We start from the raw sequence: 23,176 nt of genomic DNA, 5'->3' as shown, positions 1-23,176 counted from the left end.
CAGAGCAGCTCATCGCTGGAACGTTGAACGCCCGGTGTTCATAAAGCCCCAGCTAGTCTACAAGTTGTCTTTGTAATTGCTTGCTTCTGTGTAGGTTCCCTGGACCTGTTCCTGTTTCCTGCCCTGGATCCCCGTGTGGCTGTATGACTAGAGTGTGAGAGCAGAAAGGCGTGAGTGGCAGAAGAGGAGTGAGTGCAGACTGAGGAGAGTGTCACGGAGGACAGAGTGGACGAGCTATCACTGAAGATTCGTGTGTTTGGATTTCCTTCCCCCCCTGGAGCCCTGGACCCCCGCCTGTCACTTGTAAAATTATTATTCAAGAGACAGGCAAATTTATTATAATGTTGCAAGATTATAATAAATTTGTGAAGTAATTCATGAAGTCATTACTTCCTGTCATCAAGGTTAAAGTTCTTCTTCCATACGAGACTCACTCATCCATGTCTTTATAGGCCTTGCTTTGTGTTTTGGTGTGCAGTCATGTTGGAACAGGATGGGGTCATTACTAAACTGCTCCCACAAAATTGGTTAACAATTCCTTTCACTAGAACTAAGAGGCCGAGTCCAAGTACTTAGAAACGGTGCTTGCTGTCAGACAAGTTCTCCGGTCAACTGCCAAACCCAGACTCGTCCACTGGACAGAGAAGCATGATTCATCACTCCAGAGAACACGTCTCCACTGCTCTAGAGTCCAGTGGTGGCGTACTTTACACAGCTGCACTCAATGCTTTGCAGTGTGCCTGGTGACGTAAGGCTTAGATGCAACTGCTTGGTCATGAAAACCCATCCACGAAGCTCTGCACACCAGGGGTCGACAACTTTCTGTTGATGAGTGCCATGTAAAATTTCCTCAGAAGTCAATGTGCCATATCAACCACTGCATTAACAATAAATGTGATAATGCTCAACAGTTTCACACTATAATGAACAACTTAACAGCAAAGGAACTGTACAACAGAAAATGCAAATGCTATTTAAGGTCTCATCACAACAATGTTAAGAAAAAATAAACTGGGGCAATGTGACCTGTTTGTTAATACAGAGACACATGTTAATGTGATCCTGGTCTCCCACTCAGAGACACAGGTCTCCCACTCAGAGACACAGGTCTCCCACTCAGAGACACAGGTCTCCCAGTCAGAGACACAGGTCTCCCAGTGTCCAGCATTCAGAGGCTGCCTGAGGACTCATGTGAGAGAAAACCTGCTCACACAGACATGTAGAGCCAAATACTGTCAATAAGGCCTCTGCAATGTTCTGAAGACAGTTAAACCTGTCAGGTAGTGATGTCCAGCAGGTGAACATGCAGCTCCATGAACACGCACAGCTGTGGATTCCAGCTGTGTTGGTAGTTCATTCGGATGTATCCGTGTATCTCCGTGGTGCTGATGCTGCGCTGAGCCGACAGCTCCTGAAGCTTTTGACGAGTCGGGATGTGGAAATTTCAACATCGCTTGAAAAAACTGCCAGCCAGCAACGTCCCTCTCACTGGTAGGCTAAGTGATTTTTAGCCAGTTACAAGTTGAATCTGGGAGTTGGGGTTGTTGGCTAAGAGACCGTCATTATGCGAGCTAATTTGCGATGTGCACTGGTGGCTTGGCCTTAGATACTTGCTTTTTAATGCACCCTCTCAAATTAATTCACTGCGTGTTGTGCCATCAGTTAACCCTTCACGTGCCAGTTGTGTCATGAGTGCCCAGGGTTGCCGACCCCTACTCTACGCACTGTTCTTGAGATAATCTGAATCTGACTCTGCAGAAAACTGCCAACCTCTATGCACTATGCACCTGAGCATCCGCTCTCTGATTTTACATGGCCTACAACTTCTTCCCAACTTGCTGTTCTTCTCAATGCCTTCAACTTTGTTATAATGGGGGTGGCTGTAGCTCAGGTAGTAGAGCAAGTCACCTACTAACTGGAAGGTGTCAGGATTTGTGTGCGGATGCGAAGAAGTGACCCAAACGCAGGACTCGTGGATAGTGATGAACAGAAGATGGTTTATTATAAAGAGTGGATGAACAGAAGATGAACGAACACTGACTGGCTGGATAACTGAGAGCACACACGGGAACGATGACATCAATGACACGAGGTGAACAGAAGGAAACTGAAGACTTAAATACTCTGAGTGATGACGATGACGATTGGAGACCGGTGAGTACACAGCTGAAAAAAGCGCTTGTGCGAATGGGTGTGAATGGGTGAATGAGGCGCTTTGAGTGCTCAGAGTAGAAAAGCGCTTTATAAGAACCAGTCCCTTTACCATAATACCACTAAAAGTCAACTGTGGAATATTTAGTAGTGAGGAAATTTCATGACCAAGCACAGGTGGCATCCCATAATGGTACCATGCTGGAATTCACCGAGCTCCTGAGGGCAACACTTTCTTTCACAAACGTTTATAAAAGCAGTTTGAGAGTAGGCTCTGATTGGAACAACTGAATTCAATGATTTGGATAAGTCAGTGAATACTGTTGGCAATGTTAGCTATGTACAAAGCTGTTCAGTCTTTTCACTTAAATTCTCTATGGAAATACGTATTTAAATAAAAGCAGTTGTATACATTTTAGACACAGACCTCAGATGTTATTTGGTTGTTGGAATTGTCCTTTGGTTCTCTGGGGGGAATAAAAGCTGTGGAGGAATCATTGGAGCTCTCTTTTTCTTCCTAGATAGATCAGACAGATAAACATAGTAGCCATGAAGTTTTCAACTGCTCACATGTTGTAGCCATAAGCACTCACTTCAAAGAATTAGTAGATGGTACCTGTGTGAGTCTTGGCTGTGCCAGAGGCTGAGGCTCAGCAGCTTTTGATTCATCCACTTTTCCATTCTTCACAGCATCCAGTGCAGTGGTGGTGGAGTCCAAACTGAGTTTTGGAGTTGAGTGGGGACTGGCATGAGGACTGGTCTCATTGTTGTTGTTCTGCTTCAACAGGTGACTATTCATTAGGCAGGGAGTTCTAGGAAAATGACACGTACAGTAACTGTTGTATTAAACAGAAATTTAAGAATGAATTGGTTCAAAATCTATATAAATGTGATAAACATGTCTGGCTGGATACATAGATAAGTTTGACATAAATGTCTACCACTTTGTCTACATTATAAAATCCAGAATGCTTCATTATAGATTTATTTATTGTTAATACCCTCGGTTTATTTTCCATGTTCTAGATACCATCAAATTTTAGTTAAGAGCAGCTATATATATAAAAAATCCAACGATACTAGCAACCTGCAAAATTTACTTTAAAAAAACTTTCTCCATCTTGTGGCTTGCATTTTTGTTGCTCGTCTTAAAGTAATTTGCAAGATATGCGAATGAAATAATTGGATTCCTTTGATGTCTTACTTCATTCCCTTCTTTTCTTTCTTCTCCGGTTTGTGTTTGGAGACCCTGCTCCTTGAGGCCAGGGAGATATGGATGTATAGCACTGTCATGATGATGACAGGGAGATAAAATGCTGCTATTGCTGTTCCAAATGTCACAGCAGGATTAGAAAGGAACTGCAGGAAGGAAAGAAAGGAAAAATGTTACATAAAGCAAGTATGGTCAATATTTTTACTACATTTACAGATACAATATACATCATGTACCAGAACTTTGATTATTGTTGTATTTGTAAACTCACAGAATTAGTTATAGCATTTCTCCATTAAAGTTAATCACAGGTAAACATTTAAGAGCTGAGGGAAAAACCACGTTAGTGTAACAATAAGAATCCTAGCTGAGGTTGACTGGGGTAGACTGAAAACAGATAACACTGTTTATAAACTCCAGACCAACATCATTATACGTTATGGAAGCTACCTCTGCCAGCTGGGGGTATTTTTACTCCCTCTTGACTACTTCCAGGTATCTGAGCTTTTATTACTGATTCCCGATTACTGAAAGGGAACTTCATGAGCAGGCCTTTTGTGGTTTGCATTATTAATGACAAATAGATGAAAATCTGTGAGGCCTCACATTTTAAACTAACAATTAGTAAGGATTTTATTCAGAATAATGAAAGACCATTCAATAATAACCTTTACAAAACCTTGCAGTCATTCATTACACATGAAGTTACTGATGGTTACAGCTTCCAAAGACAAGTAGGAATCTGACTTTAAGGAACTGAATTTATCTTTCCAGGATCTTACTGGTTTCTCTAATTGCTGTAGTCAAAGGAGCTTGCAAAGAAAAGCGTCTGGACTTCTTTAAGTTGCTTGAAGACGTTTCACCTCTCATCCGAGAAGCTTCTTCAGTTCTAAGGTCAAATGGTGGAGAGTCCCAGATATAAACCTAGTGGGAGTTTCCCCCCACAGAGGGACAAAAGGACCCCTGATGATCCTCTAATCGCCTGAGCCAAGGTGTGAAACTGGGTGTGGGTCACAATCAGCCAGAGTTTCGGGTGAGCTCATTGTGAAACCTGGCCCCACCTTATCATGCGAATTCCTGAGGTCAGATGGCCCAGGATGTGAGTGGGCGTTAAGGCGTCTGGGAAGGATCTCAAAACTGGATTATAGATGGCAGAGACACCAACTCTCTGCTTTTCTTTGCAAGCTCCTTTGACTGCAATGACCTGGATGACTGAGAACCTTCACAGACATTCTGAACAAATGCAAATTCCAAGATACATTCAAACAACATGTATACAACACTGGTCAAAAGGTTTAGAACCCCCCAGTGTTTCCAGTTATTTATTGCATTTCGAGTCACTCGAGTCCAGTGAATAGCTTGAAATGGTATAAAGATAACTGAAGTGCAAGAGGTTTTAAAAAAAAGGTAAGGTTACACAGAATTAGACAAAAAGGCCTTTTTAGGGAACTCAAAATGTATTTAAAGCTGTTCTGCAGCAATGGAGGTTGATCGAGTCTTGAAAGCTGGTGCTACTAATTCCAACTTTTCTGGATTGGGCAGCAGGATTTTTGTATTGTTTAGACATTTTTTTAAACAATACGATCAGGCTTTCAAACCAAAGAACTCATTACCAGCTGTTATACTCTACAGATCTGTATTTTAGTGGGTTGTTAGCCACTTTCAGTTTGTTCAGTGAGATAATGTTATTGTTCTAGTTTATCAGTTTGCATCTTAACCTTTTTATTACCAAAAACTAGAAAAGCTATCAAGACTGCCGAAATCACTGACATCTCTGGCAGTCACAGCTGAATCAAGAGTAGGCTAACAGCACACAGTGGACAGCAGGACACTTCTACTACTAATAACAAAATTAAGTTAATTATAATGATTCAATGGAGCCTTTCTGTTCGAGTAAACTTAAACTTACTCGAACAGAAAGAGTGAAAAACAAAGTCGATTTCTCAGTAACTTTGTAGACTCTGTGTTTGTTTACATTGCACTTCCTCATTCCCTGCTGTATCTGATCAATAGGATTTTATACACAACACTGTACATAGATTTTGTTGTACCTGAATATAACACTCTCCAGGTGGCACCGTTCTCTGTCCAACGATGAACTGCCAGAACAAGATGGCAGGAGCCCATAAGATGAATGACAGGATCCAAGCCGCTGCAATCATTAATCCTGCCATCTTAGTTGTCCTTCTTGTGGGATACGTAAGGGGTTTGGTCACACAGAAATATCGATCGAAGCTGATAATTAACAGATTCATCACAGAGGCGTTTGACACAACATAATCTAAAGCTAGCCACAAGTCACAGACCACCGGCCCAAGTGGCCAGTAGCCAACAATAATGTAGACTGTATACAAATTCATACTGAAAACACCGATGATCAAGTCAGCGCATGCTAATGAAAACAGGAAATAGTTATTGACAGTTTGTAGGTGACGGTTCACTTTGATGGAGAGCATGACTAAAATATTTCCTGTAACAGTCACAAAGCTCAACGATCCTGTAACCATAGCAATAAAAAACATCTCCAAAGCTTTGTATGGACTTCCTGTTCCCACTCCACTCTCAACAGCAGAACAAGATGTTGAATCATTGGTGGATATGTTGCAGGATGTGTTGGAGAACAGGTCAGTCGTTTGGTTGAGCAATGAGCCTAAAAGAAGAGAAAAACAAGAGGATCGATTGAGAGAAATACGCACTGTGCTGCTGTAAGGTAACAACAACAAAAGTTGATTTTTTTAAATGTGGGAGACGGATTTAAACACCCACAGCAGCAGCTGGGTTTGTGACAGATCAAAATAGAGAAAGAAGGCTTTGCTTTCTAAACAGGGACAGTAAGAACATTTAGATGCAAAGAGGAAAAAGTAACAAGGTGATGACATCAGGGTAGACAGCTACATATAAAAACATTTACAGCTGTTTGAATTTAAAGAACTTAGTTGTAAACTTATTAGCTTCTCAATCTCATTATCCAGTATGTTCTGTCACACACACACACACACACACACACACACACACACACACACACACACACACACACATCTGTATCTTGTGTATTTTTTTAATGTTGACGACCCTTTGTGTTTTTGTTCTTATTGCATCGCTTTTATTTTTGCAGCCTTTGTTTTTTCTTTCCCCTGCTGGTCACCGTTGTCATTGCTGTGTTTCACATGTTTTGAGTAGAGATGGCACGATACCACTTTTTTATGTCCGATACCGATACCGATATCATAAATTTGGATATCTGCCGATACCGATATGAATCCGATATAGTGTTTTTTTAATCAACAAAACTGTTTTTTAAATATCTTGCTGCATTTTGCAAGTCTGCAAGTTCATACTCAAGTTTAAAACAACAACTACACTAAAGCTATTCTGTTATACCTGTATACAAAAAAAATATTTCATAGTTCAGCAATACTGATCAATCTAATAAACTTAGACCTACACCATCCTCCCTATTCTGGTATTTTAAAGAGTACTTAGCGTAAATATTAAGCAACCTAACTAATAGGGTTCCAACTCCCAGCAACAACAAAAATAAATAAATAAAAAATAGGGAACCACCCCTCACGCTCCACCTCATGATGCTTAATCGACGTAATCAACCTTAATTTGATGCAGTGTGGAAAAAAAAATGCACAGAAATCAATTATTTTTCAAGAAATATTAAATAGATTCAACATCTTTCTTCAACAAAATTGCAGACTGCACAGATGGTACCTTCCCAAAGTAAAAAGTACTATAGCTTACTAGGGTATATATTAGACTTAATAGTCACTATATACAGTAATTGACTTCTATTCATTTTACATCAAATTAAAACTTTGGGTGTCAGATAATTATTTATTAAAAGCTCGACATTTTAAATGAGAATAAGAAAGAAAAGTATGTCTTTGTGCCCCCTTTTCCCTGTTCATGCCCTATCGGCCCCCCTGGCTAAACTTTGCTAGATCCGCCCCTGCACAGTTACCAGCGTCAGCTACGTAGAAAAAGATCCTCGAGTAGAAAGTAATATTAAATACATTCTAACAACAGCTGATCAAGCTTAAACGTGCTGCTGTTGTTCAGCCGCTGGTTTCCTCTTTCTGGTGCAAAGTGGGCCAAAAACAAACAAGAGAGATGGACTCGCGACAGAAAAGCCGATCAGCTGATCATTTAAGCAGTTTCATGATTGAAGTAGCAGCCGGAGAGCGAGAGACAGTCGCTTGTTAAGCTTAACGTGGGAATGCTTTACAAACATTCAGAGATGGACTTACACACTTGCTTTACTTCTCTCGGGGATAACTTTGTCGGAGATGAAATGCCGGGTTGCTAGCGAAGCTCCACATGCTATCCAGACCACCGACAGGTCCCGCATGCCACAGCCGCTCTATCACGTGATGCATACTGCTCCGACTGCTAACGTTCTGAGGTGAGTTACAGCGTGTTGCAAGTTTTGCGAGGTGCTTTCGTGATATTTAATGGATCGGATTACATTTTTTATTTTTCTCCGATATCCGATCCAGTAATTTAGGTCAGTATCGGACCGATACCGATACGTAATATCGGATCGGTCCATCTCTAGTTTTGAGTAATTACTTGGACCGTTTCTCCCATTCTTCTTTACAAGCTCCATCAGGTTGGATGGGGAGTGTTGGTGAACAACCCTTTTCTAATCTCTCCAGAGATAATACATTGAGTTCACATCTGCGCTCTGGCTGGGCCACTGAATGTCCTTTGTTATCTTGGCTGTGTGATTAGGGTCGTTGTCCTGTTGGAACATGAACCTTCTCCCCAGTTCATGGTCCAGAATGCTCTTGAGTAGGTTATTATCAAGGATGTCTCTGTTCATCTTTCCCTCAACCCTGGCTAGTCATTCGCCACGTCATTGTAGGGATGGGCACCACTGTCAATAAGCACCTATGACTGCACACCAGCCCACCCAGCCAGCTTCATTGTCAAATATGCCTAACATCTCATCTCGCTCATGTCTGCACTTCCTCTGTGTCCTAAGCAAGAATAACCTGGACCAGAGGCTGCTGTCCTTCTATCGCTCCTCAGTGGAGAGCATGCTCTCCTACTGCCAGGGTGCTTGGTACGCATGGGTGACTACTGAGACAGGAAAGCTCCACAGAGGGTAATTAACACTGCCCAAAAAATCATTGTCTGCCCTCGGGTCAATCAGACTCACAAACAGCTTCTTTCCCTGGGCCATTCGGACTGTTAACAAACACTAACCTGCCCCCCCCCCCCCCCCCGCCTCCCCAATCTGACCCATGATCTGAGTAACCGCCGTTACTCGGGCCACACACACTGACTCTATTCGGACCAAGTCTTTTTTTCTTTGCACTACTTTCACACACTTTGCAACCTGTTCTCTAATGTGTGTCCGTTCATCATGTGCCTTTCTTTTATTTTCGTATACATTCCTCTTGTTTTGTATATATTTCTCTTGGCTGTTATTTATTCCTGTCTACTATTTATATTTTATTCCAGCACAGTTGGTGTGGAGCAACCTCAATGTCATTGAACATGTACAATGACAATAAAGGGCTATTCTATTCTATTCTATTCTATTCTATTTTGCTAAGTGGCATTTTATACCTGAAATTAGTTAAAGGTTTTCAGAATGACTTTTTTGTCTACTCTTTAGACATTAAACATTGTGTCCCACAGAAAGAAAGCAACACTGAAAGTTCTGCCCAGCTTTGTCCAGGAAGATAAAACACACAGTTATTCATGAAGGGTTTGATCCATCCAGCCACAATTCTTTAAAAGAAAAATCATTTATATGGGTTTGGGTAGCAGGGACAGCAGCAGTCTTAGGAGCTTATCTGGGTGAACATCGAGATGTTCCCAAGCCCCCCCAGAGATATCATCTCTTCCCTAGTCTGCCCCTGGACCTCCTTCCATTTGGACACCTAGGAGGTGCATTATCCAGAGGTATCCGAGTCAGATCATGGAACCACCTCAACCGCCTCCTTTCAATGTGGAGGAACAGCAGTTCTACTCCAAGTCCTTCTCATATGACCGAACTCCTCAACCTATCTCTAAGAAAGTGCCCAGCCACTCATATCATGCCTGCGACCGGATTCTACCCAGAGCTCATGAAGTAAGGGTAGGAATGTAGACTGACCAGTAAATCGACAGCTTCACTTTTATGCTCAGCTCTCTCTTCTGCAAGTTCCCACCTCATGAAGCCAACAGAACCACATCATCTGTAAAAAGCAAAGATGAAATCCTGGGAGACCCTCCACCACTTGGCTACCACAACAGATTGGCACAGCATATGCATCAGTGCAAGTGCCACCCCAATCCACCTGTCAATCTGTGTCTCCCTTGTGAACAAGACTCTTGAACACCTCCACTTAGGGCAGTACTTATACCTGACCCGGAGTGGGCACGCCACCCTTTACCGGCTGAGAGCCACCATTTTGCTACGCCCAGCAATTCTGTCCTTAAAAATTATGAACTAAATTGGTGACAAAGGGCGGCCATAGTGGGTTCAAAACCACCGGAAACGATGGGTGCTGACTTAATGCCGACAATACCAACCAAGTTTCTGCTACCGTTGTGCAGGAACTGAATGGCCCGTATCAAAATACTTGACAACCTATACTCCCGAAGCACCACCCACAGGAATCCCCCAGGGACCCGGTTCTTCTCCACAAAACTACAAAAAACTGTTTGAGCAACCCCCACCCACCCTGAGCCAATCCCTCAACATGTTTGTACTCACTGCTGATATTGACGTCATATTAAATAATGTTTTGCTTTTTAAAGTAGTTTGAGAACAATTTGAGAGCCACTGCACCAATCCTGATTCTGAATGCACTGATGAGGTGGTCAGCTGTATCAGATGCTGCAGTCAGGTCTAAAAAGAGTACTAACAACAACACTACTACACTGCACTTATTAAAATGTCATTCATACCTCTCAGTAGAGCAGTTTCTGTACAGTGCTTCCCCCCTACAGTCAGAATGAAATTATAAAGTAAGTTGTTGCCTTTCGTGTTAATAGACTTTTTTTCTATATAGCACTTTTCTACTCAAGCATCTCACTTTTACACAAGTACCCAGTTTTCCTTCTGTGCCTAAGTGCTTTCTATCTAACATTCACACTGCGATTGGATGCAACTTAGGTTTCAGTATCTTGCTCAAGGATAATTTGGCATGACCAAGACACGCTGACTACACTGGATTAAGCATTTATGCAAAATTACGAACACTATAATAGTTTTATTTGATTTTGGCGAGAAATCAAGTCAAGCTGATCTAGAAAGTCTTACAAATCAGATAATCTCAGTACGACTTCAAATTTCCCAGTGTGAATCCTATTGGCAAATCTCATATAGGGTATGCGATTTAAGCTGTTTCAGCCTGCATACAGATGCTGCTCCCTCAGTAGGCTGTTTTTGCCAACCAACCTCCTTTCATGCTAATCATGCTGTTTCTGACTTAATTTTTTTCTGCTATCATGGATGCAGACTGTGTTCTGTGAGGGAGTCTGCTATCCTATCCCCGCATTAAGCTTTCCATGTATGCCTGCAGAAAGGGAGGGGGAAGGTCTCTGAGGCAAGCTGACAAAGGGAACACACAGCTCAGACGCTACAGTCAAATAATGTGTGTGGACAGAGCAGATTGTTGTTTGGTGAGTTCATGTTCAATTTGGCATTGTTGTTTAAAAGAAATAATATATTAACATGTGTATTAGTTGTATGTTAGTAATCTAGCTAACAAATTAACAGTACAGAGTGAAGCTAGATGACTAGAAATCTAAGAAGCCAACATGTGTGTGAGTTCTGAGGGACCACTTCAGCTCTGCGCTCCTCACAGGGAGAACATTGACAGCATGATCTCATCACAGACTACATTTCACTTCTGTGTGGACAACACTGTGCCCCTCTTGAAGGTAGAGTGTTTCTCCAATAACAAGCCCTGGATAAGCCCTGAAATAAATGCACTCCACAAGGAAAATAAGAGAGCTTTTAGATCAGGAAATAAGGAGGAGGAACTGAGAAGGAAGAAAACACCTACAGGAAGACGACGGAGGACCAACTGCTGCAGAATAACATCAGTGGGATTTGGAAGAGGCAGGAAATAATTTTAGGTCACAAAGCAGCCAAACGCAGTATGTGAGAACACAGGGCTGTGTCTCTGACGGGCTGGTCTGCTGTACTGGGGCCCTGCAGGAACGGTGCTGGGACCCTCTACACTGCAGACTTCTCCATCAGGCTGCTATCTACAAACGTTTTCCGATGACCCTGTCATAGTTGGCTTCATCACAGGTGAGGACGATCAGAGTACTGATGGTAGATTCAGGACTTTGTGAACTGGTGCCAGCTGAACCATCTCCTGATCATCACGGGGAACCCACCACATTGAGATAGTAGACTCTTAGAAGTACCCGGGTGTTCACCTGAGCAATAAAGTGACTGGAGTCACAACATGGATGCTCGTTACAAGAAGGGTCAGAGCAGACTCTACCTGCTGATGAGACATCTTTTGGAGAGTTGGGATGTGCTCCTAAAGACCTTTTTTGACTCTGTGGTGGCGTCAGCCATCGTTTATGGCATTGTCTGTTGGAACAGCAGATTATCTACAGCTGAGGGGAAGCGGTTGGATAAGCTAATCAAAAAGGCCAGCTTTGCTCTAGGATGCCCCCTCGACCCAGTGCAGGTGGTAGAAGACAGAAGAACTATATTTGAAGAAGAAAAATAATATCTCTCTTGGACAATGTCTCCCATGGGATTCATGAAGCTGCAGCAGACCTGCAGAGCTCCTCCAGTGACAGACTGCTGAACTAGATGCACAAAGAGGCATGATCATATAGCAGCTGTTAGACTTTATAACCATCACTGCTTCCAACACACACAAAAGGTTGTTTACATCCCACATTGTAAATATATGATCCTATTTATTTTGATATTTGTACATATAGTGCCGCAGAGCTGTGCACCTTTCTCCTCTTTTTTACACGTCTGCTCCTAATCTTATTGTACATGTGTATAGTGACAATAAAAGGCATTCTATTCTATTCAATTCTATTCTATCCCTGCTCTTATTTGCAGTTTTTCAATTTTCTTTAAATAGTCTGTCTTTGTTGTTTTTAAGCACAAATATACAACACTTTTTGTACATCTTTTTTTTAAGTATCCTACTCAGATGCACATTTCTTTGAGTCTGAGCGTGGTATTTTTAATACTGTACAGTATCTTTCTTGCTTTTTTCCCTTATGTTGTAAGTTTGCCCTGTACAGTCTCTTATTTCTTGTTTTTTATTTTAAAATCTTCACTTTTGTGTGAACCTGCATGCTTGATAGGCCTGTCACTTTGCTGCTGGAACATGTGAATTTCACCAAAAAGGATATTTCTATTGTGTTCTATGCACACAAAAGAACAAAATAATCTTGAAATGTGCACAACAGGCTGATGAGAGGTATTACGACGGATTTCATCACTACCATCTCACACACTCATATATACATAAACAGCATTCCTGCAACGAGGCTCCAGACAGAAAGCTGCTGCGACTCTTGAACACAGGCGCACACATATGCATTCCACTAGTAGCAACTATCAGAATTCCTTTTGTATCAATGCTGAAATATTCATCTAAAGGAATTTATATTAAATTATACAAGCACAGCTGTTCACTGGTTTTATTCCTTATGTGCCTACAGCAGCTGCTGTATTTGACAGGAAATCTAAATATATATTCCATAACACTGCGTAACATTGTTTCAGGCTGACTTTTTAAAAATTGTTATGGACAGTCTATGTACAGCTGTACAGAGTACAAGCTTTGATCATTCAAACAAGGACAACACTGTCAAATAATATGGATAACTTTTCTTATTTTAATTGAACATGCAACTTAAAAGTTGCATCTTTCAATGGCAATGACGCCTACAGTGTGGTGACCTTCTGAATCCAAGTACTTCCATGGCTGGTATACCATTTAATGTCTTCTCTATGTTTCATGTAAATGTGCTTTCATGTGGTTCTACATATAACGACTTTTGCAGGCGTCTCACGTAAATGCTATTAGTATACATGAAACAAACAGGGGTAAAAGACAACCAGAATAGTGTCCCAACACCTTCAATTATTGGAGACAGTTTAAATTAATTTTGTGAGCAGGACCACACATCATACGTTCCCCTTCTAGTTCTTTGTCTGTAGATATTCTCTTGCATTTGAAACTGTTTGTTCTCCTATCGACAACTAATCCTAGAAGAATCCTACTTACCCTTTTAATATGCTCACTATTGTTCCTCAGACCATCTGGCGAAGAACTCCATAGCCTATTTTCATCTCTTTCATGCTGTACATGAAACCTAACAAAACCTCTGACCAACATGCCCAGGATGCAGCAGAGCGGCAGAACACCACTCCTGACACATTCTCACTGCCTGAGAACATCTTGTTGCATTGTTTGGCCTTGTTTCTCCTGATGCGACACCACTGACATGTTATAACTTGTCATAAGACAAGGCTGCATAGTGGTTGGAGAGGCTATACCCTGGTGGAAAAGCAACACCATTCAAAGCGCTCTTGAGCAAACTGGCAACCCTCTATCTCTCTCCTCGTTTTCTTCTTTACAAAATACATCAACAGACATTCACAGCACCGGAAGGCCAATTTCTTTCTCTTCAGTCCCTTCTTTATAGAATTCCTCAACTAATATTCACCCCAGCTCAGGATACTTCACAACCCAAAAACTGCACATCCACTCTCACCTGCTTAGCTCCAGCTGCTCCTCCAAAACCCTAAACTACTGAGCCCACACTATCTCTAGTCAGGGTGCCTGTCGGGATGACTGTTGTTGTGATTTGGTGCTGTATAAATAAAATTGAATTGAATTCATTGACTTTGGATGTTGCTACTTTCAGTTCTGTTCTTTCTGTAGATGTGTCCATCCCCGCCAAATTGATCACACAATCCAACTCGCCCTCAGTAACTACCTATCCCGTTTCAGGCTTCAGTGCCCACGGGGAAACTCATTTGTGTAAATCTCCTCCTCCAAAATTTACTCTGCCTTTTTGCACCAAACAATAGCTGCTCCCTCTTTTTGGACACCTCTGCAGTGCTCTGCCCATAATTCCTCAAGGCTATTCTTTAATTTCTCACTGATTCCAACTGATTCCAAATAGCTTTTCCCAGTAAAAATCTGGCTTTGACAACATCTCCTTGAGGTAACTGTTGTTTGGATTTGGCAGAATATAAATAAAATTTAATTGAAATAAACTGAGAATCTCACCAGCTTGAATGACATCACCTTCCATGATGATCAGCTGTCAAAAGCTGATAGTCTGAGCCCTAATGCTGCACCTTCTGCTGGTTTTAAGTGTTATCAGGGTAAATGGCCTGTATTTATATAGCGCTTTTCTAGTCCCTAAGGACCCCAAAGCGCTTTACATATCCAGCCATCCACCCATTCACACACACAGTCACACACTGGTGATGGCAGCTACATTGTAGCCACAGCCACCCTGGGGCGCACTGACAGAGGCGAGGCTGCCGGACACTGGCGCCACCGGGCCCTCTGACCACCACCAGTAGGCAACGGGTGAAGTGTCTTGCCCAAGGACACAACGACCGAGACTGTCCAAGCCGGGGCTCGAACCGGCAACTTTCCAATTACAAGGCGAACTCCCAACTCTTGAGCCACAATCGCCCCTAATAGGCGATATACAGAAGCCTTTTCCTCTAATAGGCTTCTGTATATATTTTGTGCTCCATTTTCGCCTCCCAAGACAAAACTGTCTCCCATCACCTTTGTTCATTTACAAAATCTAACCAGCTGCCTCACCTCACAAAGAAGGTCAAACTAACCAGCCAGGCAGCTCCATTTCCATATTCTATTTTAAGATAAACTCGTCCCTATGTCCTTACAAGGCTCCGTCCATTATCCTCATCCTCAAAGATTCCAGCAAACAGATCCTTTGTTCATCACAAAGTCTGGGCACGTCACTGCCAGATTTTTGTTCTTCTCACTCTTTCATCAAGTTTTCTCGCTGCCTGGAAATTCTCATGATCTCTTCTGTGGCCCTTCCTTCTGCACTGATGCCACCCAGATCTCATGAAGGCATCCTGATCAAGGTCATGGGACATATGGGTCATCACAAGCCTATCAGTTATATATTTGCAACAATCTTCAAGACCTTTGTAACGCGCAATCATCACTGCTTCTAAGGAATGCCTTTTTTGATTTGGATTTTGTTTGAGGTTAGCGCTGTGCAGGGTATACCCCAACTCTCATCACATGACAGCTGGAACAGCCTCTACCCTTACCACAGAATTAGATAAGTAAGTGAAATGAATTTTAGATAGAAAGTTGGTGTTAGAAATATGTTCATTTGTGTACAAAGTCACAAAGCCTAGCCTATTTTTATCAGACTTGACTGAATCTTCTGTATATGTAGATTTTTATGTTCCCTTAAAATTTGAAATGAAAATACATAATGTTTTAAAATATTTGTACAAATAAGCTCATTTTAATATGGCTGCTATGGCTGTTGAGTAATGAGAATGTTTTATAGGAGTGTTCAGATTTCAAGCCAATAGCCCATCAAGTGAGGGATTTACCAAGGAGATGCTCTGTCCCCATAGGCCTGAACCCCCTCAGTGAAATCATTGACAAGACTGGCTATGGATACAGAGTATAGAATGGAGCAACCTTTAACCACCAATACAAGGATGACATCAAGGTGCATGCCAGGAGTGAACGTGACATTGGTTCACTGATCCACACCACAAGGATATACAGCAACGGCATCTGAACGTCATTCAGACTGAAGAAGTGTAGTCAGATAGTAACAAAGAGAGGGAGGGTAGTCAGAACTGAGGGCATCACACTACCGGAAGGCAACATTGCAGACATCAAAGACAACTACAAGTACCTGGGCAACAGGCAAATGGAAACCACAAAGAGGCCGCTTGGAAAACTGAAACCACCAAGTACCTGCAGAGGGTAGGCAAGTCCTGAGGAGTCCGCTGACTGGTAAGAACACCTGGACCACACGGTGATCAGACACCTTGATGATAATAAGCTGACTAAAGGAGGAGATAGAAGCCACTGACATCAAGACAAGGAAGCTCCTTACCATGCATGGAGGGTTTCACCTCAAGTCCAGCAACCTGAGGCTGTACACTAAGTGAAAGGAAGGAGGACGGGGACTAATGAGTGTCAGAATCACTGTCCAGGATGAGACGATGAACATCCATGAGTACATCAGGAAGATGGCCACAACTAACCACGTGAAGAAAGAACCCCGAGAAAGAAGAGCAAGAGGAGGAGCCATCATGGAAGGACAGGCTCCTGCACAGTATGTACCACCAGTAGACAGGAAGTGGCTGACATACAGAAATCCTACCAGTGGCTGGACAAAGCTGGACCCAAACACAGCACAGAGGCACTAATCATGGCAGCACAGGAACAAGCTCAAGACTCATTGAGGCTGGGGTCTATCACACCAGGCAAGACCCCAGGTGCAGGCTGTGTAAAGATGCCCCTGAGACAATCCAGCACATAACAGCAGGGTGCAAGATGCTAGCAGGCAGGGCATACATGGAACGCCATAACCAAGTGGACGGCATAGTGTACAGGAACATCTGTGCCGAGTATAACCTGGAAGTCCCGACGTCAAAATGGGAGGCGCCCCTTGATAATGACCGAGCTAAGATCCTGTGGGACTTCCAGATATAGACGGGTAAACAGGAACATCATCTAAGACAGGGACTCTAATCTCAGGTGTGATTTCTGAGGCTGGTGACTCGGATTAATTTATCCTCAGTAGCAAAGGTGACTCTTGGTCTTCTTTTTCGCCATGTCTCAGTGTCAAATTTGCATCTTTGTGAATGTCTCGTTTCCTGCTTTACTTTGGGGTGGGGTGGCTGTAGCTCAGGAGGTAGAGCAGGTCACCTACTGATTGGAAGGTTGGTGGTTCGATCCCTGTCTGCATGCCAATACCATTGGGCAACCCCAACTAACCCCAAGTTGCTCTCCGATACAGTGTGAGTGTGTATGAATGTTAGATTGGGTGAATGAATTAGTTGTAGTGCTCTGAGTGCTCAGATAGAGTAGAAAAGCTCTATATAAGAACCAGTCCAATTACTTTGACAGTCGTGTTTTCAGTTTTCCTTCCTTCCCGTCTTCTTATGTCAGATTAGTCCCAGTTGTGTTTCCTTCCTGTTTCCCATTTCCTCGTGTTGTTTTTCTTAGTCTGTTGTCATTATATATCCCATGTGCTATTATGTGCTCTGTGTTTCTTGTGTCCCTGGTAACGTCTAGATCCCTGTTTTCTAGTCTCTTATTTCTCAGTTTTCCGGTTTCCAGTCTAGGTTTAGTTTCCTGTTTTGGTTTTGTTTGTTTTCTGCTAATAAAGTTTTTGAGTTTACGTCTCTGTATACGAGTCCTGCATTTGGGTCCTTTATCCTGCCTGCCACAGCACTAAACATGACAATAATAAATAGCATCCCTTGGAAATGTTGCACTGTTTTTCTCTCCTATAAACTTTGTAATAAATTGCTTTACTCTCTCGTCCTCAGCAGTTGTACTGTCATCAGTTTCAAAAGAAACATGAGGCCGCCTTCATAATCCTTTTAATGAGAAATGGACTCCCTCATGTGAGGAAGCTTTCAAGACCCTCATTGAGAAGTTGACATCTACACCAGTGCTTGGGTTTGCTGACCCCCAGAAAGGCGGAGTCCATTTCTCATTAAAAGGGCGGTTCAGGTTGCTGTTTGATGGTGATTTGTGGTATTTCAGCTTCCTGGCAGGAACATAACCAGCTGTCAAATCATTCAATGGCCTTGCAATTTTAGAATAATCTTTGACAAACCTGCGATAATAACCGGTGAAGCCTAAAAATGACTTCAGTTCTGACAGGTTTGTGGGTCTGGGCCATGTAGTGAGTGCAGAGATTTTATCAGGATCTGTCTCCACTCCCTTTTCTGAGATAATGTGTCCTAAATACCTCACTGACTTTTCGAAAAAGTGACATTTTTCAGGTGAAAGTGTGAGACCAAATTCTTTCAGTCTGTTTAGAACTCTCAGGGGCCTTTCTTCGTGTTCCTCCAAAGTATTGGAGAATACTATAAGATCATCAAGAAAGACCAGTACTTCCTTGAGGTTCATGGAGCCCATGCATTTCTCCATAACTCTTTGAAAAGTGCTTGGAGCATTTGTGACTCCTTGGGGCATCCTGTTGAATTCCCAAAACCCAGTGGGTGTGACGAAAGCTGTCTTGTGCTTATCCTCTTCTTCAACCTCGACCTGGTAATATCCAGACTTTAAATCCATAACAGAAAACCATTTGGATCCTGACAGATCTGTAAATGCCTCCTCTATATTGGGCAAGGCATAAGCATCTTTGATTGTCTGGTTGTTCAACTTTCTGTAATCCACACATTGGCGGATCTGCCCATTTTTCTTTTTCACAACTACAATTGGTGAAGCAAATGGGCTCTCGGACTCTGTAATAATGTTGCTGTCGCACAGCTGCTCCAAATGAAGGCGGACAGCTTCATAATCAAAGGGATGAATGGGCCGTGGCCTTTGTTTGAAGAGTGTTGGATCAGAGAGCCGATCCTGTCTTTCCACTCGTTTGACAGGGGTGAGTCACCAAAATCGAACTGAATTTTGTCATTTTGTGGGTGGTGTAACACTGAGCATGTTTCTGCTCTGAACTTCCAGTTCGATTCCTACATTCAGACCTTGCAGGAGAAACTGAGAGTGGGACAGATATCTCTGTCAAAGGTCAGTGAGCTGGCAGAATGATATTGTGAGTTGTCTCATTTTTTTAGGAGAATGGGAACTTTAAAGGATGTGGGCCATGACTTTGACATTACATAGCTGGAAAATACCTGCCAGAGAAGCATGCATGCAGATTTCTAACGAGAGGGGCATAAGTACAGTGCTCAGGAATGGTCATTTGCTTATTGAAGTCCTCATACAAGATGTTGAGGGCATTTGTACCAGTGAGGACTGGAATCTCTGAATTTGCTCTAATATCTGGGACAATTAGGGCTAGAACAGTTACAACTTTATCCTCCCAGTGAAACTCTGTGGGAAAGTGATGTCAACTTCCCCAAGATAAGGGACAATTTGGCCTGCAGCACCTTAAACCTCTAACAGATCATCTAATGGCAAAAGAAGATGAGAAGGTAAGTGGGTCAACTGAAATGATTTAGAAATTGTGGTAACCTGAGACCCTGAGTCGATGAGGCAACTATGTGGTAGTTCCCCAATCTTAACCTCTGCAAGAGACCTTGATCTGACTAGTCCATTTGGAAGGTGATTCGGAATGGATTCAACATGTTGTCGTTTACTTTGACATCTCTGTTCTGACTTGGGACTCTTTTGAATGTTCTTGGTTCCCGTATATCCCATTACAGGAAACTGCTCCAGTTTAAAGCTTGACCTTGGGGTGGCTGTAGCTCAGGTGGCAGAGCAGGTCAGCCACTAATCAGGAGGTCGGTGGTTCGATCCTAGGCTGCCTCCTGGCTGCATGCCAAATATCATTGGGCAAGATACTAACCCCATGTTTGCCTACTGGTGGTGGTCAGAAGGCCCGGTGGCGCCAGTGTCCGGCAGCCTCGCCTCCGTCAGTGCGCCCCAGGGTGGCTGTGGTTACAATGTAGCTGCCATCACCAGTGTGAATGTGTGGATGACTGAATGTAGTGTAAAGCGCTTTGCGGACTAAGTGAAGCGCTATACAAATGCAGGCCATTTGACCTTGCTGCTGGGCTTTCCATTCTTCCTGTCTGGCTTTTTAGTTCTTTGAACTTTTGATCAGCCACAGCCTTGTTTATAGCATTTTTGCAGTTCCTGGCTATGTGACCGTCTTCACCTAAAACAGAACCAAGCCATAGGCTCAGCTCTCACTGGGGTTTGTGGTAGAACTTGGAGTCTCAACCACAGGTGCGGGTGGCTCTTGTGTTTTTTCCATTGCTATAACTTGTCGCTTTCTTTGCTGTTTAGGTGGTTTTGTTGTCAGTTCCAGCTGCAGTTCTGCAACCTGCTTCTTTAGACTCTCAGTTTTAGAGATATAGGCCTGCAATACACTTGCACTTGAGTCAGTGTGATGTGGGAAGTCAGGAACAGAATGCATGTGCACAATAGGTTTTGTCTTACTAGACACAAAATGACGTTGCATCCTGTCCAGTTTAGAAGCCCTTCTGTCTTCCTCAGTCCTCAGCTCTAGCAGAATCTCTGCAAACTCAGGTGTGGTCTTTTTTTTTAGTTCCAGTTGCAGGACCAAGTTATGGCCCCAACAACCCCGTTTGAACTGCTTTAGCAAATGTCGACTTGCATCTGCTTGAATCACACCCTTCCTGCCTACAGCAGTGTTAAGGAGAGCTTGCAGCCTCTGTAGATAATCAGATGCTTTCTCGTCTGGATTTTGATTTGTGTTCAGGAACCTGGCAAATATCTCCTCACCATCCTCCATAAGACCACATGCAGAATCTAGCAGCTTGACATATTCTCGTGGATGTGCTAAATAACCAAGTTGCTTCACAACATCTGATGCTGGGGGAAGAAGACTCTCTAGTATTTTCCTCCGCTGAATGTCAACTGGAGTGCCATCACTGAACATTAGTTCAACATGCAAACACCATGTTTCGAAATCCACTTCTCCTGGGGGTTTTGGCACCCAGCCTGAGAATAAACGTAACCATTTGGATTGGCTATCTGTAGTGACAGAGTAATTTCTGATTACATGTTCCACTACTGTATGCTGTATCTCTGGTGGGTTAGTTACTTCATCTGTCACCACTGGAAGACTGGTTGGAGTAGTCTTTGGTTTAACAAATCTACAAGACTGAGATTTAGCTGAATGGGTGACTGGCTGGGATGTAAGGGGCCGTCTGTGGTCGTACTTCAGCTTTGCTGTCTTTATCAAGGGTGTAGTACTGTGGTCAGAATAACCGTCAACGTCAGTTTCATCACTTGAGTCAGTCAAAACAGGGTCTGACTCTGGAGTATGATGCAGTTCTGACCTTTCAATGCGACTAGCCTGCCAGTTTACATTCTTGTTGGTCACATTTTCAGTCTCAAGGGGAAATTCTGACTCGTTATCACCCATCGTAATATCTGACTCAAACTCAGCAATAACAGTTTCCCCACACTCTGTTTATGCATTTGGGACCCTCAGATTCCTTGTTACCACCCCATACTTCTCCAAGGAAGCAATAATATCAGTATCAGAATCTAGACTAGTAACTCCAGTAATACTGATGGACCGTTTAACATCCACCCCGTAGTTCTATACCAAATCCATCTTATTTCAATGTTGTCTTAATTGAAAGCTTATCACAATAATCACACAATCCCAAAATTAACTAAAGTGTGCAGAATCCTGTAATTTCAATATTAGCTGTACCTTTTCGTGGCTGGCTCACCACAAAAAGGTACTATGTAACACACGATACTTTACCACTACTGAATGTAGAGAAAGTTAGGATCTTAGGCTTATGTTCTCTAGGAATCGGCTAAGGAGCGAATGACACACAGCTAAAAGAACAGTCAACATTTATTCAAAACAAAACCATAAACAGTCATTCAACAGTTCACAACAGTTCCAGTAGTCCATATTTGTCAGTCCGTGTATTCAGTTTCATAGTCCAGACTTCAGAGTTCAGGATTCTTTTTAGTCTTTTCAGTTCAGGTGTGTGAAGTGTGTGTGTAGGGTGTTAATGTTAGTGGTACTACCCTGGTAGTGTATTGTTTTGAGATCTCATAAGCTTATCTGTCAAGAAGTAACACAATTGTCACTTCTAAGCAGGCTGGAAACCTTCCTGCATCACAGCTGGGGATCCTGAATCCTGGTTCGCAGCAGGTGAATTTACTGGCCTCGCTCTCACAATTTTAGACTCCAACAAAAAAAACAACCGGAAATGAACAGAAACCACAAAAACAGAGGTACATCGGCATCAACAAAAAGTGTCCGCGTTTCCCAACAAGCGGAAAAGTAAAATCCAATTTCGTGTCTTCACTCATAACCTTTTTTAAACAAGGATTAAAGAAAAACTCTCGGTGAGTAGCTCCGACCAGCATACGTAGCCTTAGCGTTGTTCTCCTTCTCTACATCAACTCAAGTTCACAAGCACTAAACAATCTCATAGTGCCACCTACTGACATTCTTTGGGAACAGCAGTTCATTTTCATGAGGCAAATTTTAGGTGGGTTGCAAACACAAACTGTTAAAATCCTTGAAGTGCAGGCTGACGAGGAGAGGCAGCGATCAGTGGTTTAAATAATTTAAAATCCTTACTCTTATCCATCCTTCTTGAAAAAAAAATCAGAAAACAGTTTTATTAACGGCAGTTTAATGTCCACCTGGTCCTCACTCAGTTTTTAATGCAAATGTGCTATCGTTTTTTTCATCAGATTTTGGGCTTAGTTCAGATAAAATAATTACTGTAGCTGATAAATCCCACAACCGCTTCCGTCAACATGTTGATGTCATCAGAGCTGCGCCGAAACATGTCCCAGTCTGTGTCATCCAGTGTATCTTGCAGCGCGGCCACTGAGTGGTCCATCCAGCGTGCGACTTCCCTCCTGATTGGTGCTTGCTGCTTTAACCTTACTTTGTAAGCAGGCATAATCCACCCAACCAGAAGCTGTGGGTGGATAGAAACATCCACGACACTCTGAGATCGCACACCACCGCCTACAATGAAGGGCTCCGGTAATATGGACCAATACAAGGCTGCATCTTACAACGTGTGCAGCGCGGTCAGAAAGGCAAAGTGGAGCTACGGGGAAAACTGGAGTCACAGCTACAACAGTGCGACTCTAGGAGCCTGTGGAAGGGACTGTGGACAAT

The 23,176-nt window shown here is 42.7% G+C and overlaps 1 protein-coding gene across 1 annotated transcript in view; it reads right to left on the bottom strand.

Annotated features, from left to right (window-relative positions):
• Positions 1 to 23,176, bottom strand: part of LOC113016038 (muscarinic acetylcholine receptor M4-like) — a 76,504-nt gene that overhangs the window by 19,159 nt on the left and 34,169 nt on the right. The window contains exons 2-5 of the mRNA XM_026158498.1: positions 5,416 to 6,014; positions 3,356 to 3,510; positions 2,768 to 2,963; positions 2,579 to 2,668 (exon numbers count right to left, since the gene is read on the bottom strand). Coding sequence (XP_026014283.1) covers positions 2,579 to 2,668; positions 2,768 to 2,963; positions 3,356 to 3,510; positions 5,416 to 6,014 — 1,040 coding nt within the window. The remainder of the gene's footprint in view (positions 1 to 2,578; positions 2,669 to 2,767; positions 2,964 to 3,355; positions 3,511 to 5,415; positions 6,015 to 23,176) is intronic.

Source organism: Astatotilapia calliptera, chromosome 23, assembly GCF_900246225.1.
Source record: "Astatotilapia calliptera chromosome 23, fAstCal1.2, whole genome shotgun sequence".
NCBI classification, from domain to species: Eukaryota; Metazoa; Chordata; class Actinopteri; order Cichliformes; family Cichlidae; genus Astatotilapia; species Astatotilapia calliptera.
This window is presented reverse-complemented; position numbering and strand designations above follow the sequence as displayed.